The 15,000-nt window shown below is 38.1% G+C and overlaps 1 protein-coding gene across 21 annotated transcripts in view; it reads left to right on the plus strand.

The window, feature by feature from the left end:
* Positions 1 to 15,000, plus strand: part of ATP11B (ATPase phospholipid transporting 11B (putative)) — a 146,275-nt gene that overhangs the window by 41,259 nt on the left and 90,016 nt on the right. For all 21 annotated transcript variants that reach the window (XR_002337765.1, XM_021069876.1, XM_021069867.1 and 18 more), the window contains 3 exons: positions 9,325 to 9,432; positions 10,176 to 10,304; positions 10,885 to 10,988. Coding sequence is in view for 20 of the 21 variants with exons in the window: in XM_021069876.1 (XP_020925535.1) it covers positions 9,325 to 9,432; positions 10,176 to 10,304; positions 10,885 to 10,988 (341 nt within the window). In the remaining variant the exon portion in view is untranslated. The remainder of the gene's footprint in view (positions 1 to 9,324; positions 9,433 to 10,175; positions 10,305 to 10,884; positions 10,989 to 15,000) is intronic.

Genomic DNA, 15,000 nt, shown 5'->3' on the forward strand with positions numbered 1-15,000 from the left:
TCTTCAGTGTGTTAATGTGGTGTATCACATCGATTGATTTGAGGATAGTGAAAAATCCTTGCATCCCTGGGATGAATCTCACTTGATCATGGTGTACGATCCTTTTAATGTATTTTTTGGTTTTGGTTTTTGTGGGTTTTTTTTTTTTTTTTTTTTTTTTTTGCTTTTTACGGCCACACTCGCAGCATGTGGAGGTTCCCAGGCTAGGCATCAAATCGGAGCTGCAGCTGCCAGCCTATGCCACAGCCACAGCAATGCAGGATCCGAGCTGCATCTGTGACCTACACCACAGCTCATGACAACTCCAGATCCTTAACCCACTGAGAGGGACCAGAGACTGAACCCACAACCTCATGGTTCCTAGTCAGATTTGTTTCTGCTGCACTGCAATGGGAACTCCTGATCCTTTTAATGTATTGCTGGATTCAATTTGCTATTATCTTGTTGAAGATTTTTCCATCTATATTCATCAGTAATATTGCCCTGTAATTTTCATTTTTTTTTGTGGTATCTTTGTCTGGTTTTGGTATCAGGGCGATGTTGGCCTCAGAGAATGAGTTTGGGAGTTTTCCTTTCTCTGCAATTTTTTGGAATAGTTTTAGAATGTTAGGTGTTAACTCTTTTCCAGATTTTTTATAGAATTCACCTGTGAAGCCATCTGGTCCTGGACTTTTGTTTGTTGGAAGTTTTATTTTTATTCATTTTTTTGTCTTTTTGCCATTTCTTGGGCTGCTCCCGTGGCATATGGAGTTTCCCAGGCTAGGGGTTGAATCGGAGCTGTAGCTGCCAGCCTACGCCAGAGCCACAGCAACACGGGATCCAAGCCACGTCTGCAACCTACACCACAGCTCACGGCAACACTGGACCCTTAACCCACTGAGTGAGGCCAGGGATTGAACCCACAACCTCATGGTTCCTAGTCAGATTTGTTAAACATTGAGCCACGATGGGGACTCCTGTTGGAAGTTTTTAAATCACTTTTCAATTTCAGTACTTGTGATTTGTCTGTTCATCTTTTCTATTTATTCTTGGGTTAGTCTTGGAAGACTGTGCTTTTCTAAGAATTTTTTAGGTTGTCCATTTTATTGGCATATAGTTAGTTGTAGTAGTCTTTTAAGATCTTTTGTATTTCTGTTATGTCTGTTGTAACTTCTTTTTCTTTTCTTTCTTTTTTTTTTTTTTTTTTTTTTTTTTTTTTGCTTTTTAAGCCTGCTTTTGTGGCATATGGAGGTTCCCAGGCTAGCGATCGAAGGGGAGCTGCAGCTGCCAGCCTATGCGGTAGCATCAGCAATGCAGGATCCGAGCCTCGTCTGCGACCTACACCACACAGCTCATGACAATGCCAGATCCTTAACCCACTGAGAGAGGCCAGGGATTGAACCTGCAACCTCATGGTTACTAGTCAGATTCATTTCCACTGGGCACAACAACAGGAACTTCATGATATTCATTATTTTAAGGTCTATTTTGTCTGATGTGAGTATTGCTACTCCAGCTCTCTTTTGATTTCTGTTTGCATGGAATATTTTCTTCCATCCTCTCACTTTCAATTTATATGTGTCCCTAGAGCTAAAGTGGGTCTCTTGAAGACAACATATGTATGGGTATCCATTCAGCTAGTCTCTCTTTTGGTTGGAGCATTTAGCCCATTTCATTTAAGGTAATTATTGGTACGCATGTTCTTACTGCCATTTTATTAACTGTTTTGGATTTGTTTTTGTCGTTGATCTTTTTTCTTCCCTTCTTCTTTTGTTCTCTTGGGGTTTGATGACTGTCTTTAGAGTTGTATTTGGATTGCATTTGCTTAATTGTGTGTGTATCTATCGTAGATTTTTGGTTTGAAGTTACCATGAAGTTTTGATATAGGAATCTATACACACAAGATTGTTTTAAGTTGTTGATCTCTTAACTGCAAATGCATCTCTAGTATTCTGCATGTGTACCCTCCTCACGATTTCTGGTTTTAGTAGCATATTTGTGTGTGGAAAATTTCTTCTCTCTACTATATGTATGCCTTTACTGGTGAGCCTTGTCATTTGTAATATTTTTGTATCTAGTTATGGCCTTTTCTTTTCCACCTAGAGAAGTTCCTTTAGTATTTGTTGTAAAGCTGATCTAGTGGTGCTGCATTCTCTTAGCTTTTTCTTTTCTGTAAAGCTTTTGATTTCTCCTTCAAATCTGAATGAGAGCCTCACTGGGTAATGTAATCTTGGTTGGAAGTTTTTTTCTTTTCATCCTGTTAAGTGTATCATACAACTCCCTTCTGGCCTGCAGAGTTTCTGCTGAAAAATCAGCCAGTAGCCTTACTGGGGATTCCCTTGTATGTTATTTGTTTCTTTTCCCTGGCAGCTTTCAATGTTTTTTTCTTTAGTTTTGATCAGTTTGATTAATATGTGTCTTGGGGTATTCCTCCTTGGGTTTATTTTATATGGTATTAATTGTGCTTCCTGGATTTGAGTGAGTGTTTCCATGCCCATCTTAATGAAGTTTTCATCTATTAGCTCTTCAGATATTTTCTCTGGCTCTTTCTCTTTTTTCTCCTTCTGGCACTGCTATAAAGTAGATGTTGGTTTGTTTAACTTTGTCCTGGAGTTCTCATAGACTGTCTTCATTTCTTTTCAATCTTTTTTCTCTTTTCTGTTTTGCATCAGTGATTTCCAGTAGTCTGTCCTCCACCTCACTTATTCATTCTTCTGCATCCTGTATTCTGCTGTTGGTTCCTTTTAGTAACTTTATTTTATTTATTGTATTTTGCATCTCTGCTTGCTTAATCCATAAATCTTCTCTTTGTTCAATGGTTCTTATATCAGTCTTTGCCTCCAGTTTATTTCTAAGATTTTGAATCATCTTTACTATCATTAGTCAGAAGTCTTTTTCATGGAGGTTGCTAATCTTCAGATCACGTAGTTGTTTTTCTGGGGTGTTTTTTGTTTTGTTTTTTGGTTTTTTATGGCCACACCCCCCTGAGCATATGGAGGTTCCCAGGTATGGGTTGAATCAGAGCTTCAGCTGCCAGCCTAATCCACAGTAATGCAGGATCCAACCCTCGTCTGTAACCTACACCATAGCTCACGGCAGCGGCAACACTGGGTCCTTAACCCACTGAGCAAGGCCAGGGATCAAACCCACAACCTCATGGTTCCTAGTCTGGTTCGTTTCCGCTGCATCACGACAGGAACTCCTCTGGGGTTTTTTCTTATTCTCTTATCTGAGTCATAATTCTCTGCCTTTTCAATTTGTATAGATTTTTGATGTGGTCTCCTTTTTGCAGACAGTAGGGTTGTAGCCTCTCTTGCTTCTGATGTCTGCCCCCCTTGTGGCTGAAGTTGGTATGGGGGCTTGCTGCAGGCTTCCTGATGGGAGGGACTGGTGCCTGCCCACTGGAAGGTAGAGTTGATTCTTATCCCTCTGGTTGGTGGGGCTTTGTCTCTGGGTGAGATAAGAGGTGGCTGTGTGCCTGGGGTGCATTTGGGCAGCCTGTTTGCTGGTGGGCGGGGCTGCCTTCCCACCCTGATTATTGTTTGGCCTGAGGCTTCTCAGCCCTGCTGGGTGGGGCCAGATTTTTCCCACTTGGCCTCCTCTAGAGGAGCACACGCTGATGATTACTCCTAAGACCTTTGCCTCCAGCATCCTTCCCTCACAATGAGCCACAGTCACCCCCTGTTTTCCCAGAAGATCCTCCAGGAACTGCATTCAGATCTGACTCAGGTTTCTATGGAGTCTCTGCTTTGCCCTGGGACCCAGTACACACGAAAGCCTGTGGGCGCCTTTCAAGAGTAGAGTCTCCGTTTCCCCCAGTCCCGTGGAGCTCCTATGCACGAGCCCTGCTGGCCCTCAACACCAAATGCTCTGGGGGCTCCCCCTGCCAATGCCAGATCCCCAGGTATGGGAACCTGACATGGGGCTCAGAACTGTCACTTCTGTGAGTGAGCCTCTGTGATACAGTTACTTTCCAGTCTGGGCGGCCCGCCTGGACCTGGTGTGTACGGGGCTGCTTATGTTGTGTAATTGCACCTCCTGTGGTCTTGATGTGGCCTCCTCTTTGTCTTCTGGAGTAGGATGTCTTTTTTTGATAATTTGCAGTCTATTTTGTTGAAGGTTATTCAGCAGTTGGTTGAAATTTTGTTGCTTTTGTGAGAAAAGATTAGCTGCAGTCCTTCTACTCTGCCATCTTAACCCTTTCACCTATTGATCTTGAAATTATATTAAAATCTAAGTAATATGTATGATATCACTTATATGTGGAATCTAAAATATTGCACAGGTGAACCTATCTAGAGAGTAGAAATAGACTTGTGGTTTCCAAGGGGGAGGGGGATGGTCTGGGGGTTGGGATTAGTATATACAAACTATTACATTTAGAATGGGTAAACAATGATGTCCTGCATGGGGACCTATATCCAATCACCTGTGAAAGAACATGATAGAAGATAATATGAGAAAAAGAATATATATTATGTATAACTGGGTCACTTTGCTATACTGCAGAAGTTGACAGAACATTATGAATCAACTATAATAAAATAATTTTTAAAAATCTAGGTATATTAGTTCCCACTGTTGCACAGCAGGTTAAGAATCTGACTGCAGCGGCTTGGGTTTCTGTGGAGATGAGCGCAGTGCATTAAAGAATCCTGTATTGCCTCAGCTGCGGCATAGGTCACAGGTGTGGCTCGCATTCATTCCCTGGCCCAGGATTTTCCATTTACCATGAATGGGACACAAAAACATCTAGGTATAGAAAACAGGATTACTGGATAAATATGACAAGTAAATTTAAAATTCCTAAGAGATGTCACCTCAAAATATTTTGACAGTGACTCAGTTATATAGAATTGATTCCTTCTTCCTGAAAGAGTTAATTTTGAATTTTAATGTGTAAGTATGATCATTTTCATTTTATAAGATTTAGGGATAAGCTTTAAATTGACATGGAAACCAAATTGGCATACATTTTATAATTTTGGGTTTTAGTATGTCCTTCCTTACATGAAAAAGGTAAGGAGAATCTATAGATTAATAGTTACATTATTTATGTAGTGTACCAGAATATCATGCTACTGCTATAAGTTTGATTTCTCTCTCATAATTATTCTATTGGAGACTAGAATTTGTGTAAGTCAGTAAATATCCAAATCACTTAGTACAATTTCACATTTACCTGGTTTTTCAGATGTCATTTATTTCATCAAAGTAACACATAATTGTGCCTTGGACCTCACTTCTATATGTAGTTTCCTTGTAGATGATTTCATCCAATCTAGTGATTTAAGGTCCCGTTTATATGTTGATGATTCTCAAATGTATGTGTATCCTGAAACTGTACTTTGAACTCCAGATACATATATACAATTGTTTGTGCTTGGAGATACAGCTGTTTTCACTTAGATGTCTTAGGCTTTTCCTGATCACTATGTCATGCTCTCATTTCCTCCTGTGGTCTTTTTGCGTCATATCATTTGCTACTACCTATTGTTCTGTTGAATAAGCGCTTGTTTATTAGTTTGTATACTACCTTCATTTGAATGTTTAGTTCTGTGAGGGCAGACTTTAGGTCCTGTGACCAGAACAAGATTGTGCACATATTTAACCTTTAGTAAATATCTGTTTCATGGATGAATAGATGAATATTCATTTCTCGTGAATATTTTTTATTTTTTTATTTTTTTCATTTTTTATTTTTTTTTTGTCTTTTTGCTATTTCTTTAGGCTGCTCCCGCGGCGTATGGAAGTTCCCAGGCTAGGGGTCAAATTGGAGCTGTAGCCACCAGCCTATGCCAGAGCCACAGCAATGCGGGATCCGAGCCGAGTCTGCGACCTACACAACAGCTCACGGCAACGCTGGATCCTTAACCCACTGAGTGAGGCCAGGGGGACCGAACCCGCAACCTCATGGTTCCTAGTTGGATTCGTTAACCACTGTGCCACGATGGGAACTCCTTGAATATTTTTTAAAGCAGTGTTAATTGTTGCAGTATTTCCATGGTTTCCTAGTATATATTTGGCCAAATATATAGATTGGTTTTAATTGGAATGTGATCTCATTACTGAGTTGAAAAAATGCTGGTGAATTTATATCTACAAAATGAGAGGCTTTAATGTAATGATAATAACTTACAACCTATCTCCTGAAATGGGTTAAGTAAAAAAAAAAAAATCTAAAGGTAGGAAGCAGGAAGATTATACCTAAAATCTGTGTTAGCATGGCTATTGCAGTTTAGTATTGAGTTGAGAACGTCTTGATAACTAATGCAGAATGGAAAATATGAACATTCATGTAATTTTCAAAGAGAAAATTTGGGAGTTCTCATCGTGGCTCAGTGGTTAACAAATCCGACTAGGAACCATGAGGTTGCGGGTTCGATCCCTGGCCTTGCTCAGTGGGTTGAGGATCCAGCGTTGCCATGAGCTATGGTGTAGGTCACAGACATGGCTCGTATCCCACTTTGCAGTGACTCTGGCGTAGGCTGGTGGCTACAGCTCTGATTAGACCCCTAGCCTGGGAGCCTCCATATTCCGAGGGTGTGGCCCTAAAAAAGACCAAAAAAAAAAAAAATTCGATCTATCAGGATTTTCTCCCTTTCTCAGAAACAGTTTCAGAACTGAATTTTCTCTTTTGCAACTACTGTATTTAACCTTAGCTTATTTAATAAACATACAATATACTACAATGTACTGTTCAGATTTTATATTCCTTATGGTGGATCAATAGAACAAATTTTTGAAAAATTGTAAAAATGTTCCCATGTCCTACTCTTACCTTCTTCTCTCCTTTAGTGTGCCTTTGAACTTACATCAGAATAGGAAAAGCATTGTTACCAGTTGTTCATTCTTTCATGTGAATAACGTTGTTAGATGTTTTTTTAACTTCTCCCAACTGTATATGCATATTAAATCTTCTTGTGTAATATAAGACATAGTGTTCTGGTAAATATTATAGTCTTTGTTTTATATGAACTTAAAACCTATGAAGTAGAAAAGATAAGTCCAAATACAAAAATAATTATAGTTTAATAAGATAGTATAAGAGCCAAAGAACTAGCTGTAGGTGATCAGAGAATAGGTGGAACTCTTCATCAGGATAATCAAGGAAGGATTCATGGGATAAATATTATTAGAGATGAGACTTGGAATTTGGGTAAAATGGCAGTTGGTAAAGAAGGTGAGATAGAAACAACTTGGGCAAAGGCTCAAATGAAAGAAAAGGCAGGATTTATTTGGGGGAATATCATATCTGACTAAATGTTTGACCTTGTATAGGAAAGTACTAAAAGATAACATACTGGGGCTGGAGGTTGTTAACTAAATTAGTGAAGCTGGAATTCTTTGCTGTGAACATTGAGAGTTACCAAGAGGGGATTGAACAGGATAGTGAATTAAAACAATGTTTTGGAAAGTTTAATCTGGCAGTGATACATAGATTGGATTATAATTTGTGAGCTTGTATTTAAAAAGATGTTTTTTAAATTATTACTCTATTAATGTCATCTGATTATAGAAGTATGCTTTTTGACAGTTTCAGAAAAGATACTTTGACTCTCAATTAAATTTCTCTAAAACTGACATACCACATCATAAATTGAGCCAATATGAGAATATAAAAATGCTTTCCCAAAAAAGCATTTTCCCAAAAAATGCTTTTATTTCCCTATGAAAACATAGACCTTCAAAGTAGTCTTTAATATTTGCTTTATATTTTATATTTTTAGGTAATAGATGCACATATTTTTTAAAAATGGAAATAGTACAAAGTAACATATAGTAAAAGTCTCTTATGCTCCCATCTTATTTCCTAGTCTCCTCCCCTGAGGGAGCTGTTCTTTGTACATTAGTCCAGATATCTGTACAGAGCATTCACATAGGCAAGCATAAGTTTCTCACAAATAATAGCATAGAATACAACACATTCTGTTCCTTTTATCACTTAATGCTGTCTCTTTGATATTCCGTTTTCTGTACTTGTGTTGTACCTCTAGTTCTTGAATTTTCTCTAAAATAGCACAAGTCTCTTCTACTTAAAAAAAAAAAAAGTCACTCCTTAACATTTAATCAAAGGATTTTTTGTGAAATGCTTATGTTTCCTTTTTTAATCATGATCTGGTTGACCTACTATATATATTTTAAGTATAGATTATAATTAACTCTGTTCTATTGTTTAAGAGTGTGAAAAAACTCAACCTAAGTTTCAAAATCTGTTTTTTTTTCTGTTTATCATCTGCAATAATGTCCTGTGAATATATCATTAGTACATAGAAGCAGTAGAACTAAAGATTGAGTAGGTGTTAGGAAAAGGTAGAAATTAAGAGTGACTCCCTAGATTTCTGGTATGAACAACTTTAGTAGATAGTAAGGTCATTTGTCAAGATCAGAAACATTGGAAATAAGGAGTTACTGTTGTGGCTCAGTGGAAGCAAATCTGACTAGCATCCATGAGGGTGCAGGTTCAATCACTCAGTAGGTTAAGGATCTGGTGTTGCCGTGAGCCATGGTATAGATCACAGACGCAGCTTGGATCTGGCATTGCTATGGTTCTGGTGTAGGCCGATGGCTACAGCTCCAATTCCACTCCTAGTCTGGGAACCTCCATGTGCCACGGGTGCAGCCCTAAAAGAAAGAAAGAAACATTGGAAATACAACAGAGTGGGAGGATATCATCAGTTTAGTTTTGAAATGAAGAATGCAGTTGGGTATTCAGGTTTAGAGATATAAATTTCAACTTTGGGTTTGTTTGTCTGTTTGTTTGTTTGTTTCCTGTCTTCTTAGGGCTGCACCTGCAGCATATGGAGGTCCCAGGCCAGGGGTCAAATCAGAGCTGTAGCACTGGCCTATACCACAGCCACAGCAGCACCAGATATGAGTTGCGTCTGCGACCTACACCACACCTCACAGCAACAACAGATCCTTAACCCACTAAGCGAGGCCAGGGATTGAACCTGTGTCCTCATAGATGTTAGATTTGTTTCCACTGAGCTGCTACAGGAATTCCCCCAGTTTCAGAATTTTTTGAAGAGAGAGGGATGGAAGAAATCTTGCAGTAAGAAAGTGAAGAGTGAAAAAAGGGCCCATTAAGGTGCCATAGAAGGAGCTTCCTATAAGGAAACTGAGAAGGAGTAATTAGAGAGGTACTCTGAAAATCAGGAGCATGTATGTGATGAAAACCAAAAGAGTTTCAGGTAGTAATGAGATATATGTGTCAAAATAACCTAAAATAATTTTAATGAGTGAAATGTTTGGGGGAAGTTTTTATGTTTCTTTTTCTCATTGATAAAAGTGTCTTCTAATTATACTGAAAGGAGCATTTTTTTATTCTTTTGATGTTTACAGGGATATGAAGATTGGTTACGACATATTTCAGATAATGAAGTAAACGCAGCTCCTGTATATGTTGTTCGAAGTGGTGGCCTTGTGAAAACTAGGTCAAGGAACATTCGGGTATGCATTTATTAGTAAATGATAGAAATCAATTATATTTTGAAATCACAAATTCTAATCTGATTATATTTTAGTTGAAAGTTTGCTTTCCTACATTAGAATATTGTGATAGGTGCCCCCTTGTGGCTTAGTAACAAATCCAACTAGTATCCATGAGGACTCAGGTTCAATCCGTGGCCTCGCTCAATGGGTTAAGGATCCAGCATTGCCATGAGCTACAGTGTAGGTAACAGAGGTGGCTTCGATCTAGTGTTTTCATGGCTGTGGTGTAGGCCAGTAGCTGCAGCTCTGATTTGATCCCTAGCCTGGGAACGCCCATATGCTGTGGGTGCAGCCCTAAAAAAAAAAGAAAAGGAAAAAAAAAAAAATATATATATATATAGTGATAGGGCACTTGTTTAGAGCGCAATAGAAATAAGTCCTGTTGGAGTTCCTTTTGTGGCTCTGTGGGTCAAGAACCTGATATAAAGTCTGTGGGGATGCAGGTTCGATCCCTAGCCTTGCTTGGTGGGTTCAGGATCTGGTGTTGCCATGAGTGGTGGTGTAGGTCACAGACGTGGATCGGATCTGGTGTTGATGTGGCTGTGGCAGTAGGCTGGCAGCTCACCTCCGATTTGACCCCTAGCCTGGGAACTTCCATATGCCTTGGGAGCTGCCCTAAAAAGACAGGAAAAAAAGAAGAGAAAAAAAAAATAATGTCCTTGTCTTTTGGTATATTCTTTTTTCCCCCAAATTCTTCATAGGTGGGTGATATTGTTCGAGTAGCCAAAGATGAAGTTTTCCCTGCAGATTTGGTGCTTCTATCCTCAGATCGACTTGATGGTTCTTGTCATATTACAACTGCTAGTTTAGATGGAGAAACTAACCTGAAGGTCTGTACATGTATGTTTGAGTGTTGTCTTATATTCTAGTGATACTTTCCTTTGGTTGAGGTAATAAAGTTTGAGCTGATAAAAGCAGAAATGTTTTTAATTACTGAAACTTTTAAAAATTAAATTTTTTTAAAGAAATAATGTTATTATACATTTCCTTCAAGGATAGCCTCACATAGTTAAGACAAGTTAAAAGGAAAAAATATAGAAAAAATATAATCTTTTAATAATTGGTGCCTTTTTAGATGGGGGGGACACATTTAAATTTTTCTCAATTTTAACTTGATTCACTTTTTTTCCTCTATTAAATTGTTCATAATAAACTTGGAGCAGTGACACAGAATTTCCTTGTATGCAAATGTTCTCTGTAGATAGGTAATCACAGTAGCTTTTTTTGCTACTTGTTATTTTCCATTCTTCTTTCTCTTCTGCCATCTAACTAAGTGATCTAAAGTATGGATCATACTTTAGAATGATCAGAGAATGCTATGATTTCATCTGTAAAAGAGATATGAAATAGATGATAGCTAAGGTCCCATTTAGATCTTGAAACTATGCAATTTAATTTTTCTTTTTTCAGACACATGTGGCAGTTCCAGAAACAGCAGTATTACAAACAGTTGCCAATTTGGACACTCTTATAGCTGTGATAGAATGTCAGCAACCAGAAGCAGACTTGTACAGGTATGGTGTGATACTCACCATACTCATTTTAAGTTCTGTTTACAGAGCTCATTTCTACAGTCATAAATATGCAGTAAAATCTTTAGCTAATGGAAGATGTTATTGGGAGGAGCAAGGCAGGAGATCAGTTAAGGGGGAAAGAGCTAAAAGCAGAATTTGCCAGAATTGAATCTAAAGTATTAATTTAAAAGTCGTGCTTTTATTCACATGTTCCTTCCTGTTACCTTCTACTTTGGTATGAACTGGCTTTATAATGATAGCAGTAAACTTTATAATAGTAGTTGTAAGAGAAACAAATTATTTCCTTAAAAGAAAATAATCTAGAAGTTCCCATCGTGGCTCAGTGGAAACAAATCAGACTAGCATCCATGAGGATGCAGGTTTGATCCCTGGCCTCGCTGAGTGGATTAATGATCTGGTGTTGCCATGAACTGTGGTGTAGGTTGCAGATGTGGCTCGGATCTGGCATTGATGTGGCTGTAGCATAGGCCAGTGGCTACAGCTCTGATTTGACCCCTAGCCTGGGAACCTCCGTATGCCATATGTGTGACTCTAAAAAGACAAGAAAATAATCTAACGTTGTGTGCAGGTTTGCATGCATACATTTGTGCTCACTCCATGAAGACTAGGGCCATGTCTTTGTGTTCACCAAAAACTAACTTCTTTCAACATCATAATTTACTAAATACAATTGAAAGTCGTCTTACAGTGAGCAATATTATGATCTGTGGAATGGAAACAGCATTTTGTCATTAAAGACTTAGAAGAGGAGTTCCCGTCATGGTGCAGCGGAAATGAATCTGACTAGGAACCATGAGGTTGCGGGTTCCATCCCTAGCCTAGCTCAGTGGGTTAAGGATCTGGTGTTGCCGTGAGCTATGGTATAAGTCACAGATGCGGCTCGGATCTGATGTTGCTGTGGCTGTGATGTTGCTGTGGCATAGGCCCACAGCTGTAGCTCTAGTTTGATCCCTGGCCCGGGAACCTCCATATGCTGTGGGTGCAGCCCTAAAAAAAAAAAAAAGAAAGAAAACCTAGAGGAGAAACTAAGCTCATTTTTACTCAACAGCTGGTCATAGAATGTAAATTATAACTGCATTGTAAAAACTGCTCTCATCTTGTCATATTCTCTATGTCCCTCTGTTGGTTGAAATGTTTTAAAATCTTATTAATCATTGGCTTTTTCTTATCTCTTACAAATCTTTGTTCTGGATCCATCTATTTATAATGGATTTATAGTTTCTCTCTAATACTGTAAAAATCTCACATTTTCATCAATGTCAAGTGCAGTATAGAGTTTTCCAATTAACTGTAAAGATTTGGAGTTCTTTGGAGTTCCCATTGTGACTCAGCTCTAATGAACCCACCTAGGATCCATAAGGATTCAGGTTCAATCCCTGTTACACTCAGTGGGTTAAGGAATCTGACGTTGCCACAAGCTGCAGTGTAGTTGCAGACAAGGCTCGGATGTGGTGTTGCTGTGGCTATGGTGTAGGCCGGCAGCTGCAGCTCTGATTCAGCCCCTAGCCTGGGAACTTCCATTTTCTGTGAGTGCAGCCCTAAAAAGAAAAAGAAAAAAATCGGAGTTCTATGTTTTAAGAGCATTTAAATTATAAGATAGATTTAACTGCAAAGAATTCAGTACTTTAATAAGAGTTGTATATTGCTGTTATTTCCAAGTCTCAGACAAGATTATAAGATTATTAAAAACTAGAAAATGATGCAGCATTAAGCAAGCATAAAATTAATATCAGATCAGACATGACTAATGCTTTGGTGGGTAGTTTTTACTTTATTTGGAATATAGGGAGAAAGTTTAAAAAACATTTTAAAATGAGAAATAATTCAGTGTTAAATATAATATATTCCTCTTTATTTTCTCTTATCTTCTTCCTTATTGAAAGTATATATTTTGTTTTAAATATAAATGTAGGGAGTTCCTGTTGTGGCTCAGCGGTAATGAACATGACTACTATCCATGAGGTTGTGGGTTCAGTCCCCAGCCCACATTGCTGTGGCTGTGGCATAGGCCAACAGCTGCAGCTCCAATTCAACCCCTAAGCCTGGGAACTTCCATATGCTGCATGTGTGGCCCTAGAAATACACAAAACAAAACAAACAATGTTTCTATATATACATATATATATACATATATATGACTGCTATAGAAGACTTTTGTAATATAAAGATAACTCATAATTAATTATACCATTTTAAAATTTGTATTGCTGTTTTTATTCCCACATTCAACAAATTGAGAACCTATGTACTCAGTATTATAAGATGATAAATAAGGTGAATAAGCATTATTTCCATTCTTTTTTTTTCACATTTTATGTAATTATTCGACTATGCCCATGGCATGAAGAACTTCCTAGGCCAAAGATCAGAACTGAGCCATAGCAGGGACAACACCTAATCCTTAACTACTAGACAGGATTTAGCAGGTTTTTTTTTTTTTTTATCCTTTTACTGTATGCTACATATATGGGAAATATTGAAACCATTTAAAATGCCCAAGTAGGAGAATGCTTAAATGGGTATATGGTATAGATATAAGATGAAATATATAGGTAATCAAAAAATGATGCTTTTCAAAGGTATTTAATGACATAGGAACATACTGAAATATAATGTTAAATGATACAGAGTTGTAGTCTCACATAATCCCAGTTATACAAAAAGAAATATGTATGTTTATGGACTTGATAGGTAATTAAGAAGTAAGATAGAAAAAAATAGATAGATATAAAGAGGAAGAAAAACCTAGAGGAATTACATGTCATAATGTTAGTAGTTATTTCTTGGTGGTAGGATTTCAGCTGCTTTTTAATTACCTTTTGTTCTCTGTGTTTTCTAATATTTCTTGAAAGATTATGGATTGCTTTTGTGATTACTTTCCATCTTACTAAACATTATTCTTAGTGGTCGTTTTTAATGACAACGTAACCCTCTTAAGTAAATGTACTAGAACCTAACCATTCCCCGTTCTTTCCATACCTAGCTTTTCCATTGTTTTGCTGCTAAAATTTCATGCCACGTTATTATGCGTAAGTTCATCAGTTCAGAATCTAGTAGTTGAATAGTTCATCACTCCCTCCTCTTTGATACTATTTGTTCACTTGGCTTCCAGGACATTTCCTTCTCTTGATTTCCCTCCTATTTCACTAGTCCCTTCTTCTCAGTGTCTGTGCCTGATTTCTCCTCTTTTCCCTAACTTCTTGATGTTAGTGTGCCCCAGGACTGTGCTCAGTCCTCTTCCCTTCTCCACCTATACCTTTCACTATTCGAGTTCCCACTGTAGTGCAGTGGATTAAAAGGATATGGCATCGTCTCTGCAGCAGCTTGGGCCACTGCAGAGGTGCAGGTTCAGTCCCTAGCCTGGTAACTTCCGTATGCTTAAGGTGCAGCCAAAAAAAGAAAAAAAAAAAAAAAATCAAAATTCCTGTACCTTTCACTATTTAAATTCACTCTTTGTGATCTCATCCAGGCTGATAGATTTAAAGACCATCTACATGTCACTAACTCCAAATTCATATTTCCATTTCAGATATTTTTCCCCAAATTCAGATTTTTATATCCAGTTTATTGTTTCACAATTTTACTTGGATATTTAGTAGAAATCTCAAATTACTCATGTTGAAAACTGAAGTCCTGATTTCCCTTCAGAAGTTTTTATGCTAACAACCTTTCCCATCTCTGTTGAAGACAGTGCATCCTTTCAGTTCAAGCCAAAATCCTTGGAGTCAACCATGACTCCTCACATCCCCTTCTCTGCTCACCTTTTCTCATGTCATTTCCCACATCTCATCCCAATTCATCAGAACATCTTTTTGGTTTACCTTCAAAATACGTCCAATATTTGACCATCTTTTGGTAATTTCAGTGCTGCTAATTTGGTCTGAACCAGCATCACCTTCTGCTTGGCCTCCTTACTGGTTTTTTTGCTTTTACCCTCTTTCTCTTGCAGTCAGTCTGTTCTCACAAAGCATCCAGAACGATCCTTTTTAAA

The sequence above is a fragment of the Sus scrofa genome, chromosome 13, assembly GCF_000003025.6.
Source record: "Sus scrofa isolate TJ Tabasco breed Duroc chromosome 13, Sscrofa11.1, whole genome shotgun sequence".
NCBI classification, from domain to species: domain Eukaryota; kingdom Metazoa; phylum Chordata; class Mammalia; order Artiodactyla; family Suidae; genus Sus; species Sus scrofa.